The 24,977-nt window shown below is 48.3% G+C and overlaps 1 protein-coding gene across 1 annotated transcript; it reads left to right on the top strand.

Moving 5' to 3' along the window:
- Window positions 1-478: 478 nt before the first annotated feature.
- On the top strand, window positions 479-23,871 carry LOC112854264 (pancreatic lipase-related protein 2). The gene is made up of 13 exons (XM_025917729.2): window positions 479-821; window positions 1,102-1,150; window positions 4,259-4,413; window positions 6,095-6,220; window positions 8,896-9,030; window positions 9,724-9,835; window positions 11,320-11,439; window positions 12,640-12,759; window positions 15,477-15,595; window positions 17,518-17,647; window positions 20,087-20,198; window positions 21,086-21,253; window positions 23,757-23,871. Exons 2-13 carry the CDS (start codon window positions 1,102-1,104, stop codon window positions 23,818-23,820), a joined length of 1,410 nt encoding a protein of 469 aa, XP_025773514.1. The 5' UTR covers window positions 479-821; the 3' UTR covers window positions 23,821-23,871.
- Window positions 23,872-24,977: the final 1,106 nt, after the last annotated feature.

Genomic DNA, 24,977 nt, shown 5'->3' on the forward strand with positions numbered 1-24,977 from the left:
CCCCCCCCAAACAAAGCTATAGTTGAACAGTGTTCATTTTATTCTTTTGAGCTTCTTGGTCAGCAGAATTGCCTGCATTTTTATTCTCTATCCAGGTTCTCTGGAGGGCTGCTCCCCGCCTACCCTAGCCCCGAGTAAATGAGACTGTGTCTTCATAAACAGGCATTTCCACTGAACAGCAGGGGTTCAGTCCGCCCGTCCACACCGCTCTGCAAGAACTGCAGAGCCACAAGATGGGCTTGGGGTTTGTGGTTCCAAGCTTGGTGTTTCTCTGTGGCTTGGGGAACGCAGATGTTGGCAACTGAATCTGTCAAGTGAGATCACAGAGTCCTTTCCTGCCCCCAGTTCTGGTCTTCCTTTCCTCAAATCCCACGCCATTATTATTTTTTTTTTAATGTTTTCTTTTTGAGAGAGAGAGAGAGAGAGAGAGCACGCACAGCTTGGAAAGGGCAGAGAGAGCGGGGAGGACAGAGGATCTGACGTGGGCTCCAGGCTGACAGCAGAGAGCCTGATGCGGGGCTCGAACTCACAGATCATGAGATCATGACTGGAGCTGAAGTCGGACACTTAACTGACTGAGCCACCCAGGTGCCCCCCTCCTTGAATCCCACTTTATAAACAGGCCTGCGCTCTGGGCAGGGCGGTGGTATGTGTTTACGATAACCTGAGTTCCAAGCACGCATGTGCGGAGCACTATCTCTGGCAGAGCACTATCTCGCCTCCCCCATTCTCTCCTCTAAGGAGTCCAAAGGATACAACCTGGGTATAAAAGCCACTGGCCGACCTGTTGGGCTGTAAGAGGAAGCTCTGGTTGCCACATAGTAAGTCACGGCTCCTGCGTGGGCAGGGGCTCAGAGGGCTGGGGCTGCCAGAGGGACATGGCCCAGAAGGGGGGACAGCCGCTGCGGTGGGAACACCCTGAGACGCGGACTTAGAGCATTGCTGCCCAACGCCCTGGGTGCGGGGAGGCGTCAGCCTCAGGGTGAGAGTCATGGGCCTTGGCTGTGCCCCAGGCTTCCTCCCCTGTCCGGGCTCTGGGACTGCCAGCCTCATCCCTGGGCGCAGGGGTGTCTCTGCGTGTCTATGTTTTTGTCTACCTAGATGCTGCCTTCTTGGACCATCGGACTTCTCCTGCTGGCCACAGTCAGAGGTGAGGATGCTGTCACCATCCCTTTGGGGAGAAAGCAACTGTGCCTGGGTTGGTCTCTGGGGTGAGGCTGCTGGAGACATTGCCATCATTGTTACCATCGCTGTAAATAATAGCATTATCATTATTGCAAGACAAGCAACATGGCCATCATTTGGGGAGTGTTGACTCTGTGGCCATGTGCCTCACACAGATGACCCCGGGCAGTCAGGCCGTTTGGTCCTGTTCCCTGCAAAGGCTCCAGTGGCTGAGAGGTGTGCAGCAGAGGGAGCAGGTGGAGGGTGAGACGATATCGGCTGGCCTCTCACACCCTCGGTTCCTCGAGTGGACAAGTGCATGTTTGCAGACTAAAGCTACATGGATGTGTCCCCCTGAGAGCTTCTGTGCTGCCAGGCCTACCCCGATGAGCCCGTCTTCTTGCCCGGGGCCCCCACGTTCTCTCCTTACCGGGTCTCTGTCGCCCCAGCTCCGATCAGCCCCTCTCCTGTGGCCTCTGTCCAGATTCAGATACAGATTCCAGGATCCACGCCTCCTAAAACAGAAACAACCTCCCTGGCCACCAGAGCCCCGGGACCTCCAGACTGCTTACTGCCCATCACCCCCACCTCCTCACAGGTGTGCCTCACAGGTGCACCCGGGCCCTCCCTCTCTGCCTCACTTCCTCCCATCAGGCAGAACCCCTCACTACCTGGCGTGGCCCCCCCAAGCCCTGCTGGAGCATGCTTCTCGCAAGAGCCGTCTCCTGGCATCCCTGCTGAGGTTTTCTTCTGCATCCAGACTCCTCCCCCTTGCCCCCAGCTCCCCACTCTGGGACTTCCCTTCCATCCTAGCCTTGGAGTGAGACCGGGCTCCCGACAACAGAGTCTGGGGTCGGTGGGGCTGCTCCTCTGATCTCCTTTGCTGATCTGCTGCCTCCTCCTGCCCCAGACTTGGGCATCCCCCAAAAGTCACTCCCAGGCACCCCCCTTTGTTCTTGGCCTCGGAGCTTCCCCTTTGCCCAGCCTCTGGTTCCCCACCCTCCTGAGTGCCAGGGCCTCCCACCGTGCCTCAAACTCACTTGTCCCAAACCAGGCTCAGACACGATCTCCTACTCCCATCTTCCCACCTTTGCCTTAATTTCCACCCCTCCCTCAGGCTCTCCCTCCTCAGAGCCGCCTACACTAGTCCCCGCCAAACACCTTCGTGAAGCGTAGCCCCCAAGCCACTCACCAGCTCAGTGCCCCCCAGCACTTCCCCACCCTGCCCCTAACAGCCCCAGTGTCCTAACCTGGCCCCCACGCTCGTGCATTTACCACCTGCGGCCAGGCCAGCGTTAGTCTCTTGCCACCCTTCCTCCAGGGCTGTTTCGGCTTCCCAGAGTGAACTCCACTCCATCATTAATTACTCCTTCTCCGTTAGATTTCCTCTCTCTCAGGGCAGGGTTTGAACCTGATCTGTCTCTGTCTCCTCAGCACCTAGCTTTAATTCCCAATTAAACTTCGCAGGTTCAAACCCTGGCTCCACCGCCGGCTGTGACCTTGGGCAGCTTACTCTGTCTCTCTGTGCTCTGGTTTCCTCATCTGTAAAACGGATGTAATAATACAAATTCATTTAACTCACGGAGCTGTCTTGAGTCTTAAATGGGATAATACTGGTAAAGTGCTAGTGTGGTCTCTGGTACCCAAGAGGGAGACCCACTGCAGTCCTCTGGGTTTCATTAGGTCACCCTCAGTGACAATTTCTTGGGGAAGTGTTTGTGTTGTAGGCTGGAGAATGGACCCTCAGATTTTGATGTGGTTATCTGGGTCATCAGTTGCATGTATTAAGGCCCTACTGTGTACACGATGATGCAAAAAGCTACCTTTCCAAGGAACAATAGGGAAAATCTGAAATGGCAGAGAATAATTTGGGGCAAAGGTGTGTGCAAAAGGATAGCATGAAGTCATGTGAATTGGACAAGTACCCACAAATGTCTACCGTATGCACGGCTGGTGCTGGATGTAATGGAGACGTCCAGGTGAATTAAGAAGCATTAACAGGGGCGCCTGGGTGGCGCAGTCGGTTAAGCGGCCGACTTCGGCTCAGGTCACGATCTCACGGTCCGTGGGTTCGAGCCCCGCGTCGGGCTCTGTGCTGACAGCTCAGAGCCTGGAGCCTGTTTCCGATTCTGTGTCTCCGTCTCTCTGACCCTCCCCCGTTCATGCTCTGTCTCTCTCTGTCTCAGAAATAAATAAATGTTGGGGCGCCTGGGTGGCGCAGTCGGTTAAGCGTCCGGCTTCAGCCAGGTCACGATCTCGCGGTCTGTGAGTTCGAGCCCCGCGTCGGGCTCTGGGCTGATGGCTCAGAGCCTGGAGCCTGTTTCCGATTCTGTGTCTCCCTCTCTCTGACCCTCCCCCGTTCACGCTCTGTCTCTCTCTGTCTCAGAAATAAATAAATGTTGGGGCGCCTGGGTGGCACAGTCGGTTAAGCGTCCGACTTCAGCCAGGTCACGATCTCGCGGTCTGTGAGTTCGAGCCCCGCGTCAGGCTCTGGGCTGATGGCTCGGAGCCTGGAGCCTGTTTCCGATTCTGTGTCTCCCTCTCTCTCTGCCCCTCCCCCATTCATGCTCTGTCTCTCTCTGTCCCAAAAATAAATAAACGTTGAAAAAAAAATTTTTTTTTAAAAAAGAAATAAATAAATGTTAAAAAAAATAAAAAATAATAATAAAAAAAAAAGAAGCATTAACAGCTTCACACTTGAGAAATAGCTGATGCTTGATGCATACGTGTCAAGGGCCTTCTGGGAGTTTCCTGGAAGAAGCAGTTTTACGGCAGAAGGTTCCCGGGAATTCTCAGTGATTCCCCAACTGGCCTCATGATAAGGGTTAAATAGCATTAAACATGTTGTTTCCAGCAGCCCACCCCAGACCCTCTAAATCAGCATCTCTGAGGGAGGGGCCTGGGATTGTGTATATGGGACACACGTAGTCACTCCCGGTTCCCCGGTGATTCTTATCACCACAAAAGTCTGGGCAACAATGACTGGCAAAGGTAAAGACCAACGCTGGCCATAGCCAGGCCTGGGTTCTCCCTGAAGAGTCCTCTTGTGTAGCTGAGATGACATTGCTACTGTTCACTGCTCTTCCTGCCCCAGGAAAAGAGATCTGTTATGGACATCTTGGCTGCTTTTCTGATGGAAAACCATGGACGGGGATCCTTCAGAGGCCTTTAAAGTTATTCCCCTGGGCTCCCAAGGACATTGACACCCGCTTTCTTCTGTACACCAATGAAAATCCGAACAACTTCCAAGTAAGAGTGGGCGTGGAAACACTGCCCGGTGGGTGGATTTGGGTGCCCACAGTGGAGCCTTCGCATGGTGGTCTAAGGAAAAATGCACCGCTTTGGAACTTTCCAGATGATGTTTCCGCACCAATGTTTGACCTAGAGCCATCTCAGCTCTCAGGATCATAACCCCCTATGCATAATGACATCTACGGACACCCAGTCCGGAAACTAACATATTCGCAAACATTTGTGCATAGGGCGTGAGGGGCTTCCCGGCATCAGCAGCCTGTCCCTGGGAGGGAATGGGTGGCATTTGTAGAGAAGCCCAGGCCTGGTGCACCCATGGGAGAGTCTGTCTTTCTCCTGCACCAGGCAGTCGAGGGAGAGAGGCCCCTCAATGGGGTACAAGTAGGGAAGTATAAATCCTTCCCGAGGATCTGGAAGACCGATGGGGAAGAAGGGATACTGAACCACAAAGGACAAAAGGTGGGGACCCTCAGAGCACCCGTTAGTTCCCAGGAGGCCTGCCAGGTGGAAGCAGGACAGGCTTCCTTCGGGTGATTACCAGTGATCAGGAAGAACCTGCTGACAATCCAAGCAGCTGACAGCCCCAGTCCCTGGCAGAGTTTAAAGAGCCAGGTGTCTATCTATAGGTCCCTGAGGTCACCCACTGTGGGAGTCTAGGGGACTCAGCGCGCCCAGCTGGGAGTCTGCTTGCACGTGGCTATTGTGCTGTTTTTTATTTTGGGATCCTTCTTCAGGCATCTTGCCTATGGGGTCCGGTAGAAAGGGGCTTGAGGGCATTTGGAAATCTGTTCTTAAGTCTCAGGACCTTGAGATGCCCCCGAAGGCTCCATTTGAGCTGAATCTCCCCCTTTAAGCCTGGTATTTCTGGCCCACGAGTTTTTCATCTTTTCCAGGCCAGAGATCTCTTCCGTATCCGGGGAAGCCTAAGGGCCCCTTCTCAGGATGATGTTTTTAAATGCATAAAGTGAAATGCATTGGATTACAAAAGACACCAACTCTATTGAAAAACAGTTACCAGAACATGCTCGATAAATATGTGCTGCTTTTTTATTATTATCTCACTAAATAACAAGATCTAGCAGCTCATCTAATAACTACTGTAATTTAAAATAGTAATGAGTCTAGGGGTGCCTGGGTGGCTCAATCAAGTGTCAGACTTCGGCTCTGGTCACAATGTCACAGTTTGTGGGTTCGAGCCCCACATCAGGCTCTGGGCTGACAGCTCACAGCCTGGAGCCCACTTCAGATTCTGTGTCCCCCTCTCTCTCCGCTCCTCCCCTGCTTGCACTCTGGCTCTCAAAGGCGAATAAATAATAAATAAAAAGTAAAAAAAATAGCAATGAGGATAAATTATTTTAAGGTGCCTGTAACGATTGTAACATGAAAATATCTGTGACTTCTACTGGTGACAGAGTACATCAATACTACTACAGTTTGTTGCCTGACTTCATAATGAACAGAAATGCTAGATGTCAATTAGGGGTTAATGAAAACAGAAAGTCCATGAACTTGGACTTTCTGGATTCTGTACTCCAACCCCAGGTCAGGAAGGCCTGTTCTAGCCTGACCCAATCTCATGGGAGCGGAACCCATGACCTCAGTCTTATTGGAACTGACTCTAACAGCTCCGTGGGTTGGAAAGGCCAACATTCAAACTCCTCTTTTGTAATTAAACCAGCTGATCACTGCCACTGATCTAGACACTGTCGAGGCTTCAAACTTCCAACTGGAACGCAAGACACGCTTCATCATCCATGGCTTCATAGACAAGGGGGAAGAGAGCTGGCTGCTGGACATGTGCAAGGTAGGTGCCCACCCTCCTCACCTGGCCACTCCGTAAGGAGATGAGCACCCAGCAGCTAGGTTCAAACACTGCAGCTCCAACATCCCTGAGACTGGGAAAGGAAATACTCAGGGAGAGAACTGTCCTTTCTAAAACCAAGGAAAATCTGGGTTCTCAGGACATCCATTGTCAAGTTCTCCCAACTCAACAACTTCTAGACAACCAGCTCCTCTTGAGGCTGAAAAGAGCCACAGTCTAATCAGAAAGTACCAGAGGTGGAGACTACAGCAAATTACCTGACATTTGTCTTTGATGGTTTATAGAAAATCCCTGTGTGACATAAAACCACTTAACTTTACCTTCTAGAGCTTTGCGATTCAATAGAACATTCTGTGCTGATGGAAATATCCAAATCAAGAGCCACTAGCTACCTGTGCTTATGGAGCATTTGAAATGTGGCTAGTAGGACCACAGAGCTGAATGTTAAAGTCATTGGATTTCAGTAAATTTGGGGGGATTTTAATGGATTTTAAATAGCCACATGTGGCTAGTGGCTATAATACTAGACAGCACAGCTCTGAAGTTATCATGAATATTAATAATGAATTATTATTCATAACATCCATTTCCCAAGCATTTACTATGAGCCTGACACTGTGCAGGTATAATCATTTCACAGTGCTTGTCCCATTTAATCCTTCCAGCAACACTGTGAGGAAGATATAGTTATTGTTTCCATTTTGTAGATGAGCAAATTAAGGCATAAAGAAGTTCAATACTTGCCCAAAGTTGAATCCAGACTTGGAAATGCAAAACCAGATCTCCTGTCCTTAAAACACCAAAATCCTGTGTATCTAGAGATTTAGCCCGCAGAAGGTGCCCAGGGCCATGGTTCTCTGGGGCTTAGTCTACACTGAGACCAACTTCACCAGCTTCTGTCCAAGGGCTCTCTTCTTCTCTTGGAATTGGGGTGGTTCACACATGCCCCTGGAGTCCCAGAAGGAAATTGTGTAGACCTGGAGATGGAAGAGTCAGGTAGACGCAATCTGTGGGGGATCAGCTTAGGAATCCCCAGGGTCTACACCAATGGGTTAACAAGGCACAAAGAAACACAAAGTCATAAAATGCTCACACCCGACTTTGGGTAACCAGATTGGCACTCCAAGAAAAGGGAGGCACAAAGGTGCCAAGAATAGTGAGGCACAAAGGTGCCAAGAATAGGGAGGTGCAAAGGCACCCCCATATAGGGAGGGGGTGCTGAAACCCCCAAAATATATAGAGAGAGGCAAAGGCCTGAAATAGAATCGGCGCAAAGGTGCCCGATACATAGGAATGACAAGATTAGATATTCAGGGTGAAAGCACCCCAAGTTTAGTACTACAACAGAAAGCCACTTTCAGAGAAGAATAGAACCAGGGCAGGTAAATTGGTGAACTGGACTTTGGATGACTGCGCTTCAGGCAAAGCGGCCCAGAGCGGAGATGGTTAACAAAAGAAAAGGTGTCTTGTTAACCCTGAGGTTATTCCCCCTGTCTGTCTCATCCCCTAGGCTGGCAAAGATTAACAGGCAGGGTGCCTCCTGTCTGCTGTTAACAACCATCTACCCATCTGCCCGGCGCCTGCAATTTGTTTTATATTGACCCAAACCCCAAACACTGTATATCTTTAAAATCCCCTTTTCCCCTTCACATCCTCAAATTAATGTTCACAGTTTCTTTGTCTCGTTGTGCAGGCCCATCACGTTTGTAAGCCTTCTGATCTGAATAAATATGAGGCAAGGACCCTTATTCGTGGCTCTTGTCTTTTTCCCGGACATTAGCCATCTCTCTTTTTAATCCTGTGTCCGCTCTTTTGCTAAGACAAAAGAGAACATTAGACTTAGAGTCTACGACAGCAATCCACCATGATGCCCCAGTCTCCAGCCAACTCCTCCGCACCTCAAACCAAGTTCCAGTCCAGGGCACTCCAAAATGAACAAAGTATATGGAGTGGCCCTTTCTGACATTTATTTTTCCCCCTCAAGGGACCAGTATCCGTGCTTGGGCAAATAGACTGTGGTCATAGCACATGATATAAAAGATGCATATATGCAAGAGAGCTGTATCCTACCTCAGTCTAAATTTTCTTATTAAACTTGTCCTTCAGTACCTTAGATCTCCCATCAAAGCATTGTCGGGAACATACAAGCATCACACCCATGGCTTCAACTCTCTGGTGTAGGGGTCCACAAGCTTCCTGTGGAGAACTAGGGAGCAATTACTTTTGCATTTGTGTTCAGTTTGGGTCATACGGTTTTAACTCACCTCTTTTAGCTCAGAAGCAGAGATAAACAATAAGTAAACAAAGTATGTGGCTGTGTTCCAATAAAACTTTATTTATAAAAGCAGGTGAATTTGGCCCTGGGGTAATAGTTCACTAATCCCTGATCTAGTAAGTGATCTTTTTGATCTGGCTGTGTCACTAAGTATCTATGAGACCTTATAACTCATTTAATCCATTCCAGGCCTCAGTTTCCACATCTGTTAAAGTGGGGATAAGTATACCCATTTGATAGCGATGTGGTGAAAAGACAAGTGTCAGGAATATTAAGGCTCTGGCACAAGTAGGTGCTTGACGGGTGTGAATTCCTATCTCTGGCGTGTACAACTGGTGGCTGTTAATAAACTGGTTTCTCCTTCTTAACTTGTCTTCCCCAGAAAATGTTTCAAGTGGAGAAGGTGAACTGCATCTGCGTGGACTGGAGACGTGGGGCAAAGACACAATATACCCAAGCGGTGCACAACATTCGGGTTGTGGGAGCAGAGATAGCTTTCTTAATACAACGGCTGTCGGTAAAACCCTGCCTGGGCCACATCCCGTGGGTGGCGGGCAGAGAGGGGACAGGCTAGCACCGCCTTGACCTAAGAGGCAGCCTAAGGACCCCTGGGTGGGGGGCAGGACTGCAAGCCCAAAAAGGGCGTTTTCTAAGGTGAAACTACAGCTTTCCTCTCTCCTGGATTGTCCTGAAGACTCCTACTTAGGGGGCCCGAGGCAAACCTCTCTGAGCCTCAGTTTCCCCTTCGGAAATAAAGCCTGTTTATTTCACGCAGGCTGTTCTGGGAATTCCCAGCGCACACTGGGTCGCCCAGCGACTCTCAGCTTAGATGTGTCTTCAAAATCACCCCAGGAGGGAAGGCCTCTTACAGCCTTTTGGAAAGTGTATTCCGGAGAATCCCAGAGCCAGGCCCACCAGCCACGCTCTCCCAGACAGGCCGATCTCCTGCAGGAGACCAGGGGAGGGCGCCCAGCGGTGGGGCCTGGGTGGGAGCAGCCACCCCCCGCACCTCCGGTCCCCGCCAGGGCCGCCTGCAGTTAACGGCGGTGGCCGCTGGTCAGCACTGTTGCACCGCTGGGGCCGAATCGCGCGGGGGTGGCTCCTCCGGAGTTTCCAGCCCGGGTCCTGCCCCCCCCCCCTTCCCGGTGCCGGGCGCCGCCGGCGCGCATCCCCACCCGCCGGCGGGACGTGACTCGGCATCCGTCCGCAGACCGAGCTGGGCTACGGCCCCGAGGACGTGCACCTGATCGGCCACAGCCTGGGCGCGCACGCGGCGGCCGAAGCGGGCAGGAGGCTCGGCGGCCGCGTGGGCAGGATCACAGGTGCGGAGCGCGCGGCCCCGACGGGGTGAGGGCGGGGGGGGGGGGGGGGGGGGGGCCAGACCAGAGCGCGTTCACGCATGGCCCCGCGCGCCCCGACTGGCTGAACCCGAACGGACTGTCGGTGGAGCCCCGACTTGAATCAAAAAATAACTGACCATGTTTTCACGTGTATTAGAAAACATCCGATTGTAAATAAAAATACACTTATATTTTTTAAAAAGAAAAAGGAATTAGCATATTGAACCCATGACTTCAAGGTTATTATTGCTAGAGTAATATAATAATAATAAGTGATTTTTTAAACGTTGACTCAGCAGTTCCACAAGTATGTATGCTGTGCCATGCACGGGCAAAAAATGAAAAGGGCTATCTGAAACTTGCCATGTTGGAGGTGCTCGGTAAATACTGAATGAATGAATGAATGAATGAATGAATGAATCATTTAGCAAAAGTAATGCACACAAGACAGACACAGCCGGCTATTTATTTTGTGCGAGCAAATCAGTGTGTGACTTTGGCAAACAGTTGCATTCAACATTTAATGAATGGCTCCTTTGCTCAGGACGCTGCTGGCATCGGATAAGAAATAAGGGGATTATATAGTTTGTGTTTCTGTAGAATTTTTCGGTTTGCAAAGTCCTTTCTCTTACATCATTTCAAGGGGTTTTCACAATAACCCTGTAAGAGAGGTTGTTGTGATTCCTGCTTTCCAGATGAGGAAACTGAAGTTCAGAGAGGACAGGTATTTGCCCTTGAGCAGAACCAGGGCTAAATACGGGTCACTGAGTCCTGGGTGCCCAGCAGCTTCCACCCTGCCTCTCTTCAAAGATGAACTGGGCACAGCCTACTTCAGGAAACCCACAGTCTAGTCTGAGAGGCAGACGATTCAGTAGGCGAGTAAAATTCAGAGCAGAATTAAAGAACACAAAATAATCCTGCACAATGTGGATGGTGTGTGCTGAGAAACGAGGGGCTAAGTTTTCAGAGCGGAGGTGGTATTTGAGCCCCGTCTTGGAGAGAACAGATTTTTCAGGGGAGAATGGGGCGGGGGGAGGGTGAGCAGTAGGCTGGGGCTAGTGTAGGCAGCCACAGAGGACTAGACAGTGTGGGGCTGGGGGACCCGGGCCTGGGTGGAGGTGGGCAAGGCCAGGAGCTTGCAGTCTTGGAGAGCAGGGACCAAACAGTAACAAGTGAGGGTGAAAAGGGTAAAGGCGATGAGGGAACAAGGGGGCCACCTAGATCCTGCTTGGAGCCGGGCACCAGAGACTTCTGGATGTTCTTTGATGGTCAGTGACCCCACTGTTAGCCTTTCTGTCTCAACTTCTCTCTCCTAAGCAGACCAAGAGCTACAGACCCAATTGCCCACATCACGGCTACTGAGGTCTGGGACTCTGCCCAGGAATCCCCGTGGATTTTGTGGGTACAGGATTTAGATCTTGGTTTGTCCTAGAGTGTGGCCTCACTGCCCACCTCCCCCATTTCAGGACTGGATCCAGCAGAGCCATGCTTCCAGGGCACGCCTGAGGAGGTTCGGCTGGACCCATCGGATGCCATGTTTGTGGATGTGATTCACACGGACTCTGCTCCCATGATCCCTTTCCTAGGTGAGTTCCTTATTGAACCTCTTGGTGACCAGCCATCCCTGATGAGAGTAAGTCCAGGAGCCCCCGCATACACATACCGCAGGGGTGGCATTCAAAATGGTTAACTGCAGGAATGTCTCGGGCACGAGCTGTCGAAATGGGTGCCAGCCACGAGTAAACAGCCAGTATATTGCCAGTGGGTTCAGCTTGCCACCCCAGGTCAAACAAAAGATACTTCTGCAGCCTAGAAGGCTATCACTTAGCCTTCAAACCTTGTGTCCTTTCCGATCTGCCACTATCCAGAGTGACAGATGTATTTCCTATTGACGTTTGACCTGTACCTGCAACATGCAAAGGTTGTTTTTTTTTTTTTCACTTCTTTTGTCAAAGCTTTGGTTGCAGTGTGTTTTGTTAGAGATTAAATATAACCTTTTATCTAATCCTTCACAAGTCCTTGTTCTTTTTTCATTACTTTCGTATGTAACCACTTATGAAACGTGCCAATAGAAGTATGTTTTTCAAGGATAACCATATCGCTTATTGAGTACCATATACTGCATTGAACATTTTCTACACATTAGCTCATTAATCATAACAACCTAAAAAGTGAGTATTACTATTTACAATTTCGTTGCTGAGGAAACTGAGGTTCGACACGGTCAGGTAATTGCCCAACCTTACGGAGTCTAGAAGTACAATCAGGCTGTGATCGCAGGTCTGCGTGCTTCAAAAACCAAAACTCCTAGCCATTGGGCTGGGCTCTCAAGATGGCAATATAATGTCATGTGGTCTCAATAGAACAATATAACATAGAAGTCAAAAGTTTTAAATGAATATAGTAATAAAAATGCACCAGTCTTGATATGTATCTGCTGGTACATAGTGGTGCCAGGGCATGTCAGTATTGTTCAGGGTCTCCCCAAGACAGACAGACAGACACACACACACACGCGCGCACACACACACACACACACACACGTGAGCACGCTCACCCAGAGCCTAGCTTCCCTCTCATCTCTCTTCCCATGTGCTCTCCTCCCTTCTTGTCTTACCAAGTGCCCATCTCTGAGCACTTTCTGGAGAGCCACAGACAGGATGGCTACACCCGGGAGAGAATTTTCCAAGAAGGTTCTGGCTGCAGTTGGAAGGAATTGAACACTGTGTCCACAGCCTAACGTTGGGGCCACTTACCTCCCTGGTCACCTCTGCTTCCAACTTCAGGTTTTGGAATGAGCCAAAAGGTGGGCCATCTGGATTTCTATCCAAATGGAGGAAAGCAAATGCCTGGATGTCAGAAAAATGCCCTTTCAACCATCGTTGACATAAATGGACTATGGGAAGGTACGTGAGTGAGGAAAGCAAGACAGCAGCTGTTCCTGGTGGGGAGAAACGGTGCGTGGTCTGGGCCGGGCATTTGCACAACCATGTCATGAGGTCTTTACTCTGATTAGCCCCATTTTACAGACAAGGAAACTGAGTCAGTAAAGTTATAAAGCTTGCCCAAGACCACCCTGGATTTAAGCCCAATTTCTGGCTGCAAAGCCCGGACCTCCTGCCCCGTCCTGGACCATCTCCCCCTTGTCAGTATGCGGAGACTTGGAGGGACCCGCATGCTGCCTAATACCCAGCTCGGGCTCTGGCCTCCGTGCCTGTTCCTTGAAGAAGCTGGGTGTACGCAAAGGTCTGAAGGGCTTAGGCTTCCTTGCCATGTGCTGTGGTCAGGTTCTAGGCCCAGAAAAGAGCTAGCAGGAAGACAAAGCAGGGGCGTGCTCTGAGGGTTCGGGGAGCAGGTGCTTGTAGCATGAGGCCCAGGGCCTGGGGGAAGAGCCTTGCGTGGGTTTCCGTTCATCTAAGAGGACAGGCTCAGGACCCTTAACATTAGGTGGCCTAAGGCATCATCTGTGTTAGCTGCCCTTGTTCTGGCCTTTGGCTATTCCTGTCACCCACCCCTGAGACCAGGCTTTACTGGCCTCCTGAGAGTGGAGGCTCTGAGTCTGTGGTCATTTCATTTTAGTATCTGTTTGTCTGAGCTGGGAGTTCCTGGGGCCAGGACGCCAGGGACTGTGTCAGGGGCATTCCCTGACCCACCAGGATGTAGCCGAAAGCAAGCACCCAGCGCTGTCTATTCTGCTGAGCTCAGTGACCTTCGGTGGCGTTTTTATAATCCTCGACCTGATTGCTGAAGCCACAGCCAGCATCCACTGCCAGTAGTAAACGGTGCTTTAACTCCCTCTCGGCTCTGCACCGGCCAACTCTAGGGACAGCCTCCCGGAGAGTCACAGTAAGGGCTGCCCCCTCCCAGAAGTGACTAAGGGCTGCTCACTCCCAGAAGTGACCGGCAGGCCACAAATAATAGGAGCCCAGGCTTAATGAAAGAGGCAATTTCGAGTGAATAAGGCCAGGAACACTGGAGCGTGTGTCTATTGTATGGAACCCTGAGTCCCCCAGGCGCAGGGCGGAGGAATAGTTAAGTCTGCTTGTTCCCCTCTGATGGCATCCCAGGGCCACAGTTTGGGGTGAAAGAAGCAATGAAGTCTGAAACAGGTTCTGTTGTCTGGTAATGAGTGTTGTGGGCCACACTGAACCAGTTTCTGCAGAAAGTTTCTGGGCGTGGAGAGCCCAGAGCTACTGGGGGGCTAACCCCGTCACTGCTTCCCAGACACAAAGGGGAGATGTGCCTTTCTCCAGGAGCGGTGGGGGAAGCCCCACCAGACCCCCCCCCAAAGTGACCCCACCAGTGATGGTGTCTCTGTTCATCAAAAGTTTTGGAGAAGTGAAAAAACGATTTTCCAAACAAGAAGACTTTGGTTGAAAGAAAAAGATGATAAATAAAACGCAGTGAGGGGCACCTGGGTGGCTCCGTCGGTTAAGCATCTGACTCTTGATTTCAGCTCAGGTCATGATCTTAGGGTCATGAGAGTGAGCCCCACATTGGGCCTGCTTAAAATATTCTCTCTCTCTCTCTCTTTCTCCCTCTACTGCTTGTTCTCTCTCTAATAAATAAAGTAAAATAAAATAAAATAAAATAGGTAGAAGAGTGGCCAAAGGCCCCAATAATCTTACTGTCCACTGCTTTTACCTTGTGCCTGGAATTGTAAGAAAGAAGAATTTCTCAACCTGGGACCAAAGGCACAAATAAGCTTGCTTCACACGAGAGGCCTGCCCAGGGTGTCCAGAGTTCAAAAATTGCGGCCTGGCCAGCGGGCAGAATGCAACCCACAGCCGTATGTGATTGGTCCTCACAGTGACTATTTAAAATTTTTTTTCATGTTTGTCTATTTTTGAGAGAGACAGAGTGCGAGCAGGGAAGGGGCAGAGAGAGAGGGAGACACAGAATCCGAAGCAGGCTCCAGGCGCTGAGCTGTCAGCCCAGGGCCCAACGCAGGGCTCGAACTCCCCGACTATGAGATCATTACCTGAGCTGAAGTCGGACGCTTAGCCCACCGCTGAGCCACCTAGGCGCCCCCACAGTGACTATCTTAAAACTGGGAATATACTGCTATCATTTAAGCATAGAAAGGTTTCCACGTAAAAGTCAGGATGCTGGCTTCTCATGAAAAATCGGAGCAAGTAGTCTGGGCCTTTACCACACAACTGGCCAGGCTGTGTAGGATCCCTTTAAAGACCGTTGCTATTCTCTCTGTCTCTGTCTCTGTCTCTGTCTCTGCATATACATTTCTCACTGCCCCCTGCATGACCCCCAGCCCTCATCATTTCTTTATGTTCCCTGCCCGGGCCCCCAGAAGATTTAGCAAATGTGCTCATTAGCACCTGTCACTCCCCAACACTTGCTGGCCCTTGAGTAGGACCTTCTTGGCAAATGGACACAGGGGTGAGGAGAGGAAAGCCACTCTGGCCAACCACCATTCCTAAACAAGTCCCCAGATTTCCTACTTGCCCCTAAGTATGGCAAAGTCAGTGATAAAAACTTGACAAAGTCAGGGCGCCCTGACACCCATCTGTGAAATGTGGAAGGACGGGTTTCTGCTCAGTCGGAACAGTTCAGGCTTCAAAAGTGAAATGTCTCCTGTGGGCTCCCATGGCCTTTGCTTCCTCAGGAACCCGAGACTTTGTGGCGTGCAATCACCTAAGAAGCTATAAGTATTACTCAAGCAGCATCACCAGCCCCGACGGCTTCCTGGGCTACCCATGTGCCTCCTACAATGACTTTCAGGAGGTAGGTCACCCCCGGGGCTGGGGGGAGGACAGGTTTTGTCCCTGTGACTTGGAACAGAGCGGAACTGTAACCTCATGACTAATGGGAGGAGGTTCTGGAATGCTGAACCTCACAGAATCTTCCTCTCCCGGGGACAGGGTGGGCAGGAGGGGACCTGCCTGCTGGGTCTTCCCTAGATCCCAGCTTTTTATTCTGGAAAATTCCCAATCTACACAGAAGTCAAAAGAAGAGTACATGAATACCCGTACACCCATCACCTACATGCACCAATTGTTAACTCTTTCTATGTATGTATACGTATAGTTTTTTTTTTTTCTAAATTATGTAAGAGCAAACTCAAGACATTAGGACTCTGCTCAGAAATACTTCAACATCCATCTCCTGAGAACAAGATCATTCTCCTACAGAACAACATGCAAGAAATTGTTAAATTGATACACTAATATTTTCTAAAATATGGCCCATATTCAAATTCCAAATATCCAAATCATGTCCTCCAGAACTGTCTTTTTCTTTCTTTCATTCTCCCCCCTTCCCTGCCTCCCTCACTTTCTTCTCCTCCCTGCCCCTCTCCTTCCCTTCCTTTCTTCCCTTCTTTTTCTTCCATTGCATTTATTTATTTATTTTTGAGTCTCCTTTAATCCAGAAAAGCTCTGCATCTTTCACTGGTCTTTCAAGACATTGACCGTCATGAAGATTCCAGGCTGAGTGTTCGGCAGAATATCCCACAATCTCGACTCATCTGGTTATCTCTTCGTGATTCACTGAGTGCTCTCGACTCCTCAGTGTGTCACAACCGGAGGCACTGGCATTTATTTAGTGGCACTTCGTCTCATTATTTGAGGACTGACAGTTTGATTACTTGTTTAAGGTTTAAAAAAAAAAATCTGCCAGATTTCCCCATTATAGAAGTACCGTGTCCCCAAGTGCTCTGTGAGGTGATATTAATTCTGCAGCAGCAAGCCGGCGTGAAGGCGTGTGCTGCTTCCCTGAATCAGTTAGTATTCTGCGGTTGCAAAAGTTTGAAGTTTCAAAATGCCTTTTTCTCCAAAGTAAATGTAAAAATATATTTACACTCACATGCGTTCCTGTCAAAGTTAATTTTGAAAAATTAACCATCTTGGGTTGAACTAACGTCAGAAGGACTGTGTGAGGATCTATTATGCAGCTCTGGCTGTGCTGGTTCTTGTTAGGGCATGGGTAATAGTATCCACCCCCTCCAGCACTTGTCTTAATGCTTTCCAAAGTGCGGGATCGCTCTGCACACCATGGACGATGGATGTGGCAAGGGCAAAGAACAAGGACCGGTGACACTGTAGCAGAAAACGTTAGTCTGATCTGAACAGAGCACACCACCTCCTCCAGGCCCAACTGATGAGCTACCATGTGGGGAACGTCAAACAGGGATCAGTTACGTAACACGCATTCGAATGAAGATGGTCACAGATCTTCTCTTCCTCTGCTCTTTTGAATAACTTATTTGTCCCATTTACTCCTCCTGGAAGATGTCTGGCAGTTCCCGTCCATATTTTAACATTATTGCTTCATGGATATGACTTGTCTTCCCAACTCTACTCCGGGTTTTCTGGGTACTTCTTTGGGTGCACAGCAGGGCTTCACACAGTTCTGTGCGTGACTCGGAGGATGAATGCATGGATGTATGAGTAGATGGATGCATGCGTGTTGGTGGAGGAGTGGAAGGATGGGCGGATGGATAGGTGAATGGGTGGATAGATGAGAGGATGGAGGGGAAATGAATGGGTAGATGGATGGTTGGATGGGTAGGTGAGAGGATGGATGGGGGATGGGTGTGTGCATGTAGATAAATACAAGGATGGGTTGGAAGATGGATTACTTGCTTTCTAGAATGAGTGAGTGAGTCAAAGCCCAGCATGAACAAACAAATTATGTTTTTTCACTAGGGTAACTGTTTCCCTTGTCCACCTGAAGGATGCCCCCAAATGGGGCACTATGCTGACCAATTTCAGGGGAAAACCAGAGCTGTGGGACAGACCTTTTTCCTGAACACAGGAGACAGTGGTAACTTTACGTGTAAGTTTCCATTTTACTCTTTTAAAACTCTTGCAAATAATTTGGAAAGGTGGAGCAGCCTAATTAGTCAGGACCCCTGCTAGCAACGGCCAGAAACTCAACTCCAGCCAGCTTAGCTGTAACAGAAGGACAGTAGAATGGCATTGTCTCTCCTCTTGTTTACCCCCATAGCCAATAATTCTGATCAATGGAATGAAGTACAATGATTGGCACAGGCTGGTCATGTGCTCACCCACCCTGGTGGCAAAAAGCATGAATCAATTAACAGAAGATGATCGTGTGGGGCAAAATCACTGTAAGTCAAGAGGTCACGCCTGTGATGATCGGTCATAGGAGTACCCTACAAAATCATGCATGCATATGCACACACACATGTATGCACACACACATACACACACACACACACACACACACACACACATGCTGTGTTTGTGTTGTTATTTTGCCCAGCTTCTCACCAAAAAAAAAGTACAAGATGGTGAAATCGTCAAGATTCATTTGTTATAAGTAATAACACAGGGTGGCTGAATAGCAGTTGCTTTCCAAGGGAGTTATAAATTAAAAAATAATTATACAGCACTTTACAAAACACTTTCCACAGGTAGCATCTCATGTAATCCTCACAAAACTTAGGAAAGATAACAGCTTGGAAGTATCTATAAAGTCTCATGTGCATATTCCTTCAACCCAGTCATTCTCTTTCTCAGGCGTACCCTAGGAAAACGCTTGCATAAGAAGGTGTGCTCAGAGATGTTCACTGCAGCATTGTATTTAATGCTAAAAGTTTAGTGATGAGAAACCTAGATGCCCACCAACTGGTAAACAACCAAGTACTATATTTAACCATGAAAAGCAAAAAGAGGGGCGCCTGAGTAGATCAGTCTGTTGAGCGTCCAACTCTTGATATCCACTCAGGTCATGGTCTCATGGTTCATGAGATGGAACCCCAAGTTGGGTTCTCTGCGCTGACCGCACGGAGCCCGCTTGAGATTCTTCTTTCTTTCTGCTCTTCCCCTGCCCATGCTCTCTCTCTCTCTCTCTCTCTCAAAATGAATTAAAAATAAACATTTAAAATAAATAAATAAATAAAAGCAAGGAGAGAGCTCTATGTATCGAAGAGAGAGATCCTCTAAAGCATAGTAAGTGAAAAATGCGAGTGGCAAACGACACGTATCAATACAACAAATGCAATACAACATGAGTCAGCCAGGGTCCCAACAGGAGAGAGAACTCATCGAAGTGGTTCAGATGAAGAGACTTGTTTGAAGGATCCACTCTTTGAGGGGTGTGGGCGGGGTTAAAGGAACAAACAAGGGGTGCTGAGGCGCCCAGAATCTGGTGGCTGTGGGGTCCTGGAATCGGGCTATCACAGAGACAGGGAGTTACCACCGGACATCTGGTATACAGTAGGAGGCCGCAGGGGAGCATGAGAGATGGTTCCATCCTTTCCTCCTGCTTCCTGATCTCCTGAACAAGTCTCTTATTGGCTGAACTCAATAGAAAGCCAGTAGCAGAGATCCCTGGTGGGGGTGGCCTTCCAGAACACAGAGCAGGACAGAAGAGGGTGGTAAATCTGTCTGGGGTGAAGACGGGTGGAGACAATAGAGAATAACTGTGCATTCTATTTGTGGAAGGGGAAAAAAGCCTAGATATTCTTTTATAAACTTACCCATGTATGTATGAATGCTCAGGGAAAGCTCCAGATTAGGGTTTCTCTACCTCAGCAGTACTGACATTTTGGGCTGGATCATTTGTCGGTGTGGGGGGGGAGGCTGTAATGCATTACAAGATATTTAGCAGATCCTTGGCCGCTAGATGCCATCAGCAGCCCCCTCTCCTGGTGTGACAACTCATAGTGTGTCCAGACATTGCCAAACGTCCCCAGAGGTGCAAAATCACCCCTGATTGAGAACCCCTGGACTTGATTAAGTATAGACATCAACATGGTTACCTCAAGGACAAACTTGAGACGGAGGGCAGGTAGATGGGGTCCTGATGAAGATTTGGGGATTTTTGTTAAATTTTCAAAAAATTAAAATAGTTCATTGCGTGTGAAAATAGTGAATAACGAGAGGAGAGGAGCCGGTGATTTATCCCAATGGTGCAAACATCTCCGTGTCCGGATGGCCTTTCTGTGTAATGATGTGAACTTCGGGCACACACGTGCAGTAAGAGGCTGTCTCTCATCCATCAGGGCGTGTGCCTTGCTGTATTGGCAGGAGATTGTGCTGAACAATATTTTCTTCCCCCTGCATCGCTCACCTCCACCTAGAATCTGAGTTACTGGGACTCCAACTCCAATGAAAGAAACCACTGTCACCTTCCCCCCTTACCTCGCATCCTGGGGGAGATTCAGAGCTTGGAGCAAGAAGGCTTCCATGGGGTGATTTTTTTCCTAACAAGATGAATTCATTGAACTGATTGTATGTCTTTGGACAGGTTGGAGACATAGGGTGTCGGTCACACTGGCTGGAAAACGGAAAACAAGCGGGTACTTCAGGGTTGCTTTGTATGGAAGTAACGGGAACTCAAAACAATATGAAATCTTCAAGTAAGTTCGACAGTAAAGTGAAGTGGTCCTACTTTTCATAAAAGACTATTCCTAAGATATCGGGTATAAACTTTGTAAATCTGGCCATCTATTATACAGAACCAGTGAATCCTAGAGTGTCGTTGCTGCAGGAAAATATTAGCACCTAATCCAATCATCCCATTTTACAGATGAGAAAAGTGAGGCCCAGAGAGAGGGAATTGACTCTTTAAAAGGAGATATGTACTAACTGCTTTTGCAATGTCAGTCATTGCTTTCTGACTTAGGTTTAATGGTTATCAAATTCTTCAAAGGCCCGCTTATGTGGCGACTCCTCCCAACACATACCCTCTCCACCCCCCACGCATACATACATATCAAGCTTCTTGTTGCTATGGTAACCTCAGCACCTAGCTTCTGCTGGGCATAGGAGGTGCTTGGCAACTAGGTGTTGTATGAATGCGTAACTGTGCTACAAAATCACGTTCTGGTTTTTGTACTAACTTTTACATAACGCTTTTCATGTGAAGTGAAAGTTCTTCGACAACTTTCTCTGCTCCATATGAAATCCTAACAGAAGACCTCTGTGGAACCACGTACATCTTTAAACATATGACATTGGATTAGTTAGTCCTGTAGTGTAATCATAGGGTAAATATGCTTCCCCAAATGCTTGATTTCCCCTAAGGACAAATTAAGACAGTACAAATCTCTGGTCCTGTATTTTCTGAAGATGTGTTCGTCACAAATACGGTTGTGTTTTAGCAGCCGCTGGATGTACACGAAGTCATTCAAGGTATTTGCAGAAAACCAACAACAGCAGCCATCGTTTGGAGAAATGATAGATTGCCATCATCCTATGGATTCATATATCCAGCTGATGCAACATTTTATGTCTGTGCTTTCAGAGGATCCCTCCAACCACATGCAAGTCATATGCGTGACATTGACGTGGACATCAATGTTGGAAAAATCCAGAAGGTTAAGTTCCTCTGGAACAACCATGTGATCAATCTGATCCGGCCCAAGCTGGGGGCTTCGCAAATCACGGTGCAAAGCGGTGAAAATGGGACTGAGTGCGTATCTCTTATTCCACATATGTTGTATTATCTATATTTACTTGTCAATCTATCCATCCATCCATCCAGTGACCCACCTACCCATCTAAATAACCATCTACCTATCTGTTCATCCCTTTCTGTCCATCTGCTTAACCATTCACCCATCCATGTATCCAACGGCCATGTATCCAGTCATCTGCTTCTTTATCTTTCTGACCAGCCATCCAGCCATCCATCCATTATCTACCCAACTATTCATCTCAACTCCCCCATCTATCCATCTGATTCGCTTTGAAAAATCAAATATCATTTTCCTCAGGCCAAATTCAACTTGGCAGGAGCAAGGCATCAGTTAGTTATAAGGCATAGATTTGAGAAACAGGCCAATATGAAACTGTTTTATCTCAAACAATGAGAAAAACGCCTGGGCAGAACTTGTAAGAAATCACTAAGTTAATTCCAGTTGGGGTGCTGTTCACAATGTGAATTGGTTTGCTTGGAGACTGTGTCATGGAAAGGATAGGGAGTGGGTTAGGATCTAGATCACAGTAGCAATCTCTTCTTATTCAAGGGAACAGAATCTTATTTGGTAGGGGGTGCTGGGAGAGGACCTAATGGTGTTTAAAATATCGAAAGGGGCGCCTGAGTAGCTCAGTCGGTTAAGCGATGTACTCTTGATTTCAGCTCGGGTCATGATCTCACAATCGATCCATGCATTGGGCTCCACACGGACAGTCCACACTGCGCCTAATTTAGATTCTCTCTCTCCTGCTCTCTCTGCCCCTCCCCCACTCCTGCTCACTCTCAAAATAAATAAACTTAAAAATATTAAAAAAAATTTTTTTATGTTTATTTATTTTTGAGAGAGAGAGAGAGAGAACACAAGACAGACAGAGAATCTGAACAGGCACCAGGCTCTGAGCTGTCAGCACAGAGCCCGACACGGGGCTCAAACTCACAAACTGTGAGATCATGACTCGAGCCAAAGTCGGATGCTCTACCGACTGAGCCACCCAGGCCCCCCTAAAAAACATTTAAATACAGAATGAAAGAAAGCCATCTTCAAAGAAGAGCATCATAAAATAGTAGGATGTTAGAGTCTGAAGGAAGCTTAGATACCACCTCTCGACTGCTCTCATTTTGAGATGAGGACAGTAAGATACAGAGATTCACAGAACTCGTTTGAGACACCTCAAGGGCCAGAGGACCCAGGAAGTGCCCTGCATCTCATGGCTGGGTGGCTGCCCCAACCTGACCAGGCTTCACCGCTCAGGAGTGACAATCCTTCACGATCATTTTTTTTAATATCTTTATTGAGATATCATTCCCATACTGTACAATTCACCCTTGAGAAGTATATAATTTAATGACTTTTTAAAAAAATTTTTTTAATGTTTATTTATTTTTGAGACAGAGAGAGACAGAGCATGAGCAAGGAAGGGGCAGAGAGAGAGGGAGACACAGAATGTGAAGCAGGCTTCAGGCTCTGAGCTGTCAGCACAGAGCCAGACGCAGGGCTTGAACTCACCAACTGTGAGATCATGACCTGAGCCGAAGTCGGACGCTTAACCGATGGAGCCACCCAGGCGCCCCTTTAATGACGCTTTTGACATATTCACAGAGTTGTACAATCATCATGTGATCAATTTTAGAATATTTCATTACCCCAAAAGGAAACCCCATACCCATTAGCCGTCACCCGCTAATCTCCCTGTCCCTTTGCCTAGCCCTAGGCAGCCACCAGTCTCCTTTCTATCTCTATTGATTTTCCTGCTCTGGACATTTCGTAGAAATGGAATCATATAATACGTAGTCCTTTGTGACTGGCTTCTTTCACTCAGCATCATGTTTTCAAGACCCATCTATGTTGTCACATGTGTCTGTACTTCATTCCTTTTTATTTCTAAATATTATATCACCACATTTTGTTTATCCATTAATCAGTTGATGGACATTTGGGTTATTTCCACCTTGAGGCTATTATGAATAATGCTGCTTGTATACAAGTTTTCATGTGGACACATGCTTTCATTTCTCTTGGGTATATAGGAGCGGAATTGCTAGGTCATGTGATAACTTTAGGTTTAACTTTTAGAGAAACTGCCAGACCCTTTTTCTGGAGAGGCTGCCACATTTTATATTCCCAGAAGCCGCATATGAAGAACGTCCATGATCTTGACTCTACAGGGAAAGTCTTCTCTGGGCAGGCTAGGGTGCCCCTGGGAGTACATTGCCAGGCCCATCAGAGACTCTCTTGGTTTCAACAAAAAAAGACAAAAAAAAAAATCCTGGGTCTGACGCAGCTGATTCACTCTCAGCTCATTAAGAAGCCAGAGGGGTGGAGGATGTTCTCTGAGTGGTTTTGCTTAGAAAGAATCCCCTGAACTCACCTTGGTAGAGCAGACCCTTCCAGTCAAGGGATCTGAATTTCAGGGGGCTGGCTAGCTGCTGTTTAGTCATCTGGGGTCACGTTTCCACCAGCAAATGACCCTCATGCTGAAAATGTTTTCCTCCGCAGGTATAATTTTTGTAGCAACGACACAGTGTCAGAAGACGTTTTACAGTCTCTTTACGCTTGTTAAAAACGTGGTACTCTCATATCTTTGCAGAAATAAATTCTTTAACGCCCTCGGTTTGGTGTTGAGGTGTTCATTTGACACCCGCCGTATTCCGGGGTCATATTTCGGAAATGATTTGTGGGACGGGAGGGAATGCCTGAAAAGTCCCCCCTGGCCCCCCTCTGCCACCATCTCTGTCTTTCAGGGCACTTTGTGTGGCCTGTTCTAATGTATTTCCTTTGCTTCGACAATGAATTTCTGTCCCATTTGGTAAGGTCATCATTGTTCCCACGTGGTGCCCACCCAGCTTTTAACATCCCGGGGTAGGAAGCAGACCCCAGGCAGGAGCGGCCTATAGCAGGAGTAACTCAGGGCAATTATTATCTAGATTAAAGCCTGGTGGGAGGGGCGCCTGGGTGGCGCAGTCGGTTAAGCGTCCGACTTCAGCCAGGTCACGATCTCGCGGTCCGTGAGTTCGAGCCCCACGTCGGGCTCTGGGCCGATGGCTCAGAGCCTGGAGCCTGTTTCCGATTCTGTGTCTCCCTCTCTCTCTGCCCCTCCCCCGTTCATGCTCTGTCTCTCTCTGTCCCCAAAATAAATAAACGTTGAAAAAAAAAAAAATTTTAAAGCCTGGTGGGAAAGGGGCTTAAAATAAATTAATACATGCACATGGTACAAAATGCAAAAGATCTAGAAGAGTATTCTTACACAAGCTATGTCTCTGTCCACCCTCACCCTCCAAGTCTCTGGTTCCCCTTCCCAGAGACAAGCACAGTCTTTTTCCAGAAATATTCTACATGTACCCACGTGTGCCTCCCCTCACAGAGGCAGCCCCAGCCCCACCCCCACCCTTTGTGTTTCAAACAACTGGTTGGATACAATAGACACCATTCTAACTTGGCTTTTTGCATTATCAATAAATTAGATATTATTCTCTAATGATGCAGAAAGAACCTCTTCATTCTTACAGCTTCCTAGATTCCACTGAGGGGTGCATGTGGTGTGATTGTCTCTGCTAATGGACATAGGAGTGTTTTCCAAAAATTTCCCAGGATGGATATTCATGCAATCACTATCCTCCGTGGTTGCTTTACATTACAAAAATCTGTCCAGCAAATATTTAGGATGGATTTCTTTTGGTCAGGATTGCCAAATTGCCCAATGTTAGCAAATGTACCAGC

This window comes from Puma concolor, chromosome D2, assembly GCF_028749965.1.
Source record: "Puma concolor isolate L17-30 chromosome D2, mPumCon1.1.hap2, whole genome shotgun sequence".
Taxonomy (NCBI): domain Eukaryota; kingdom Metazoa; phylum Chordata; class Mammalia; order Carnivora; family Felidae; genus Puma; species Puma concolor.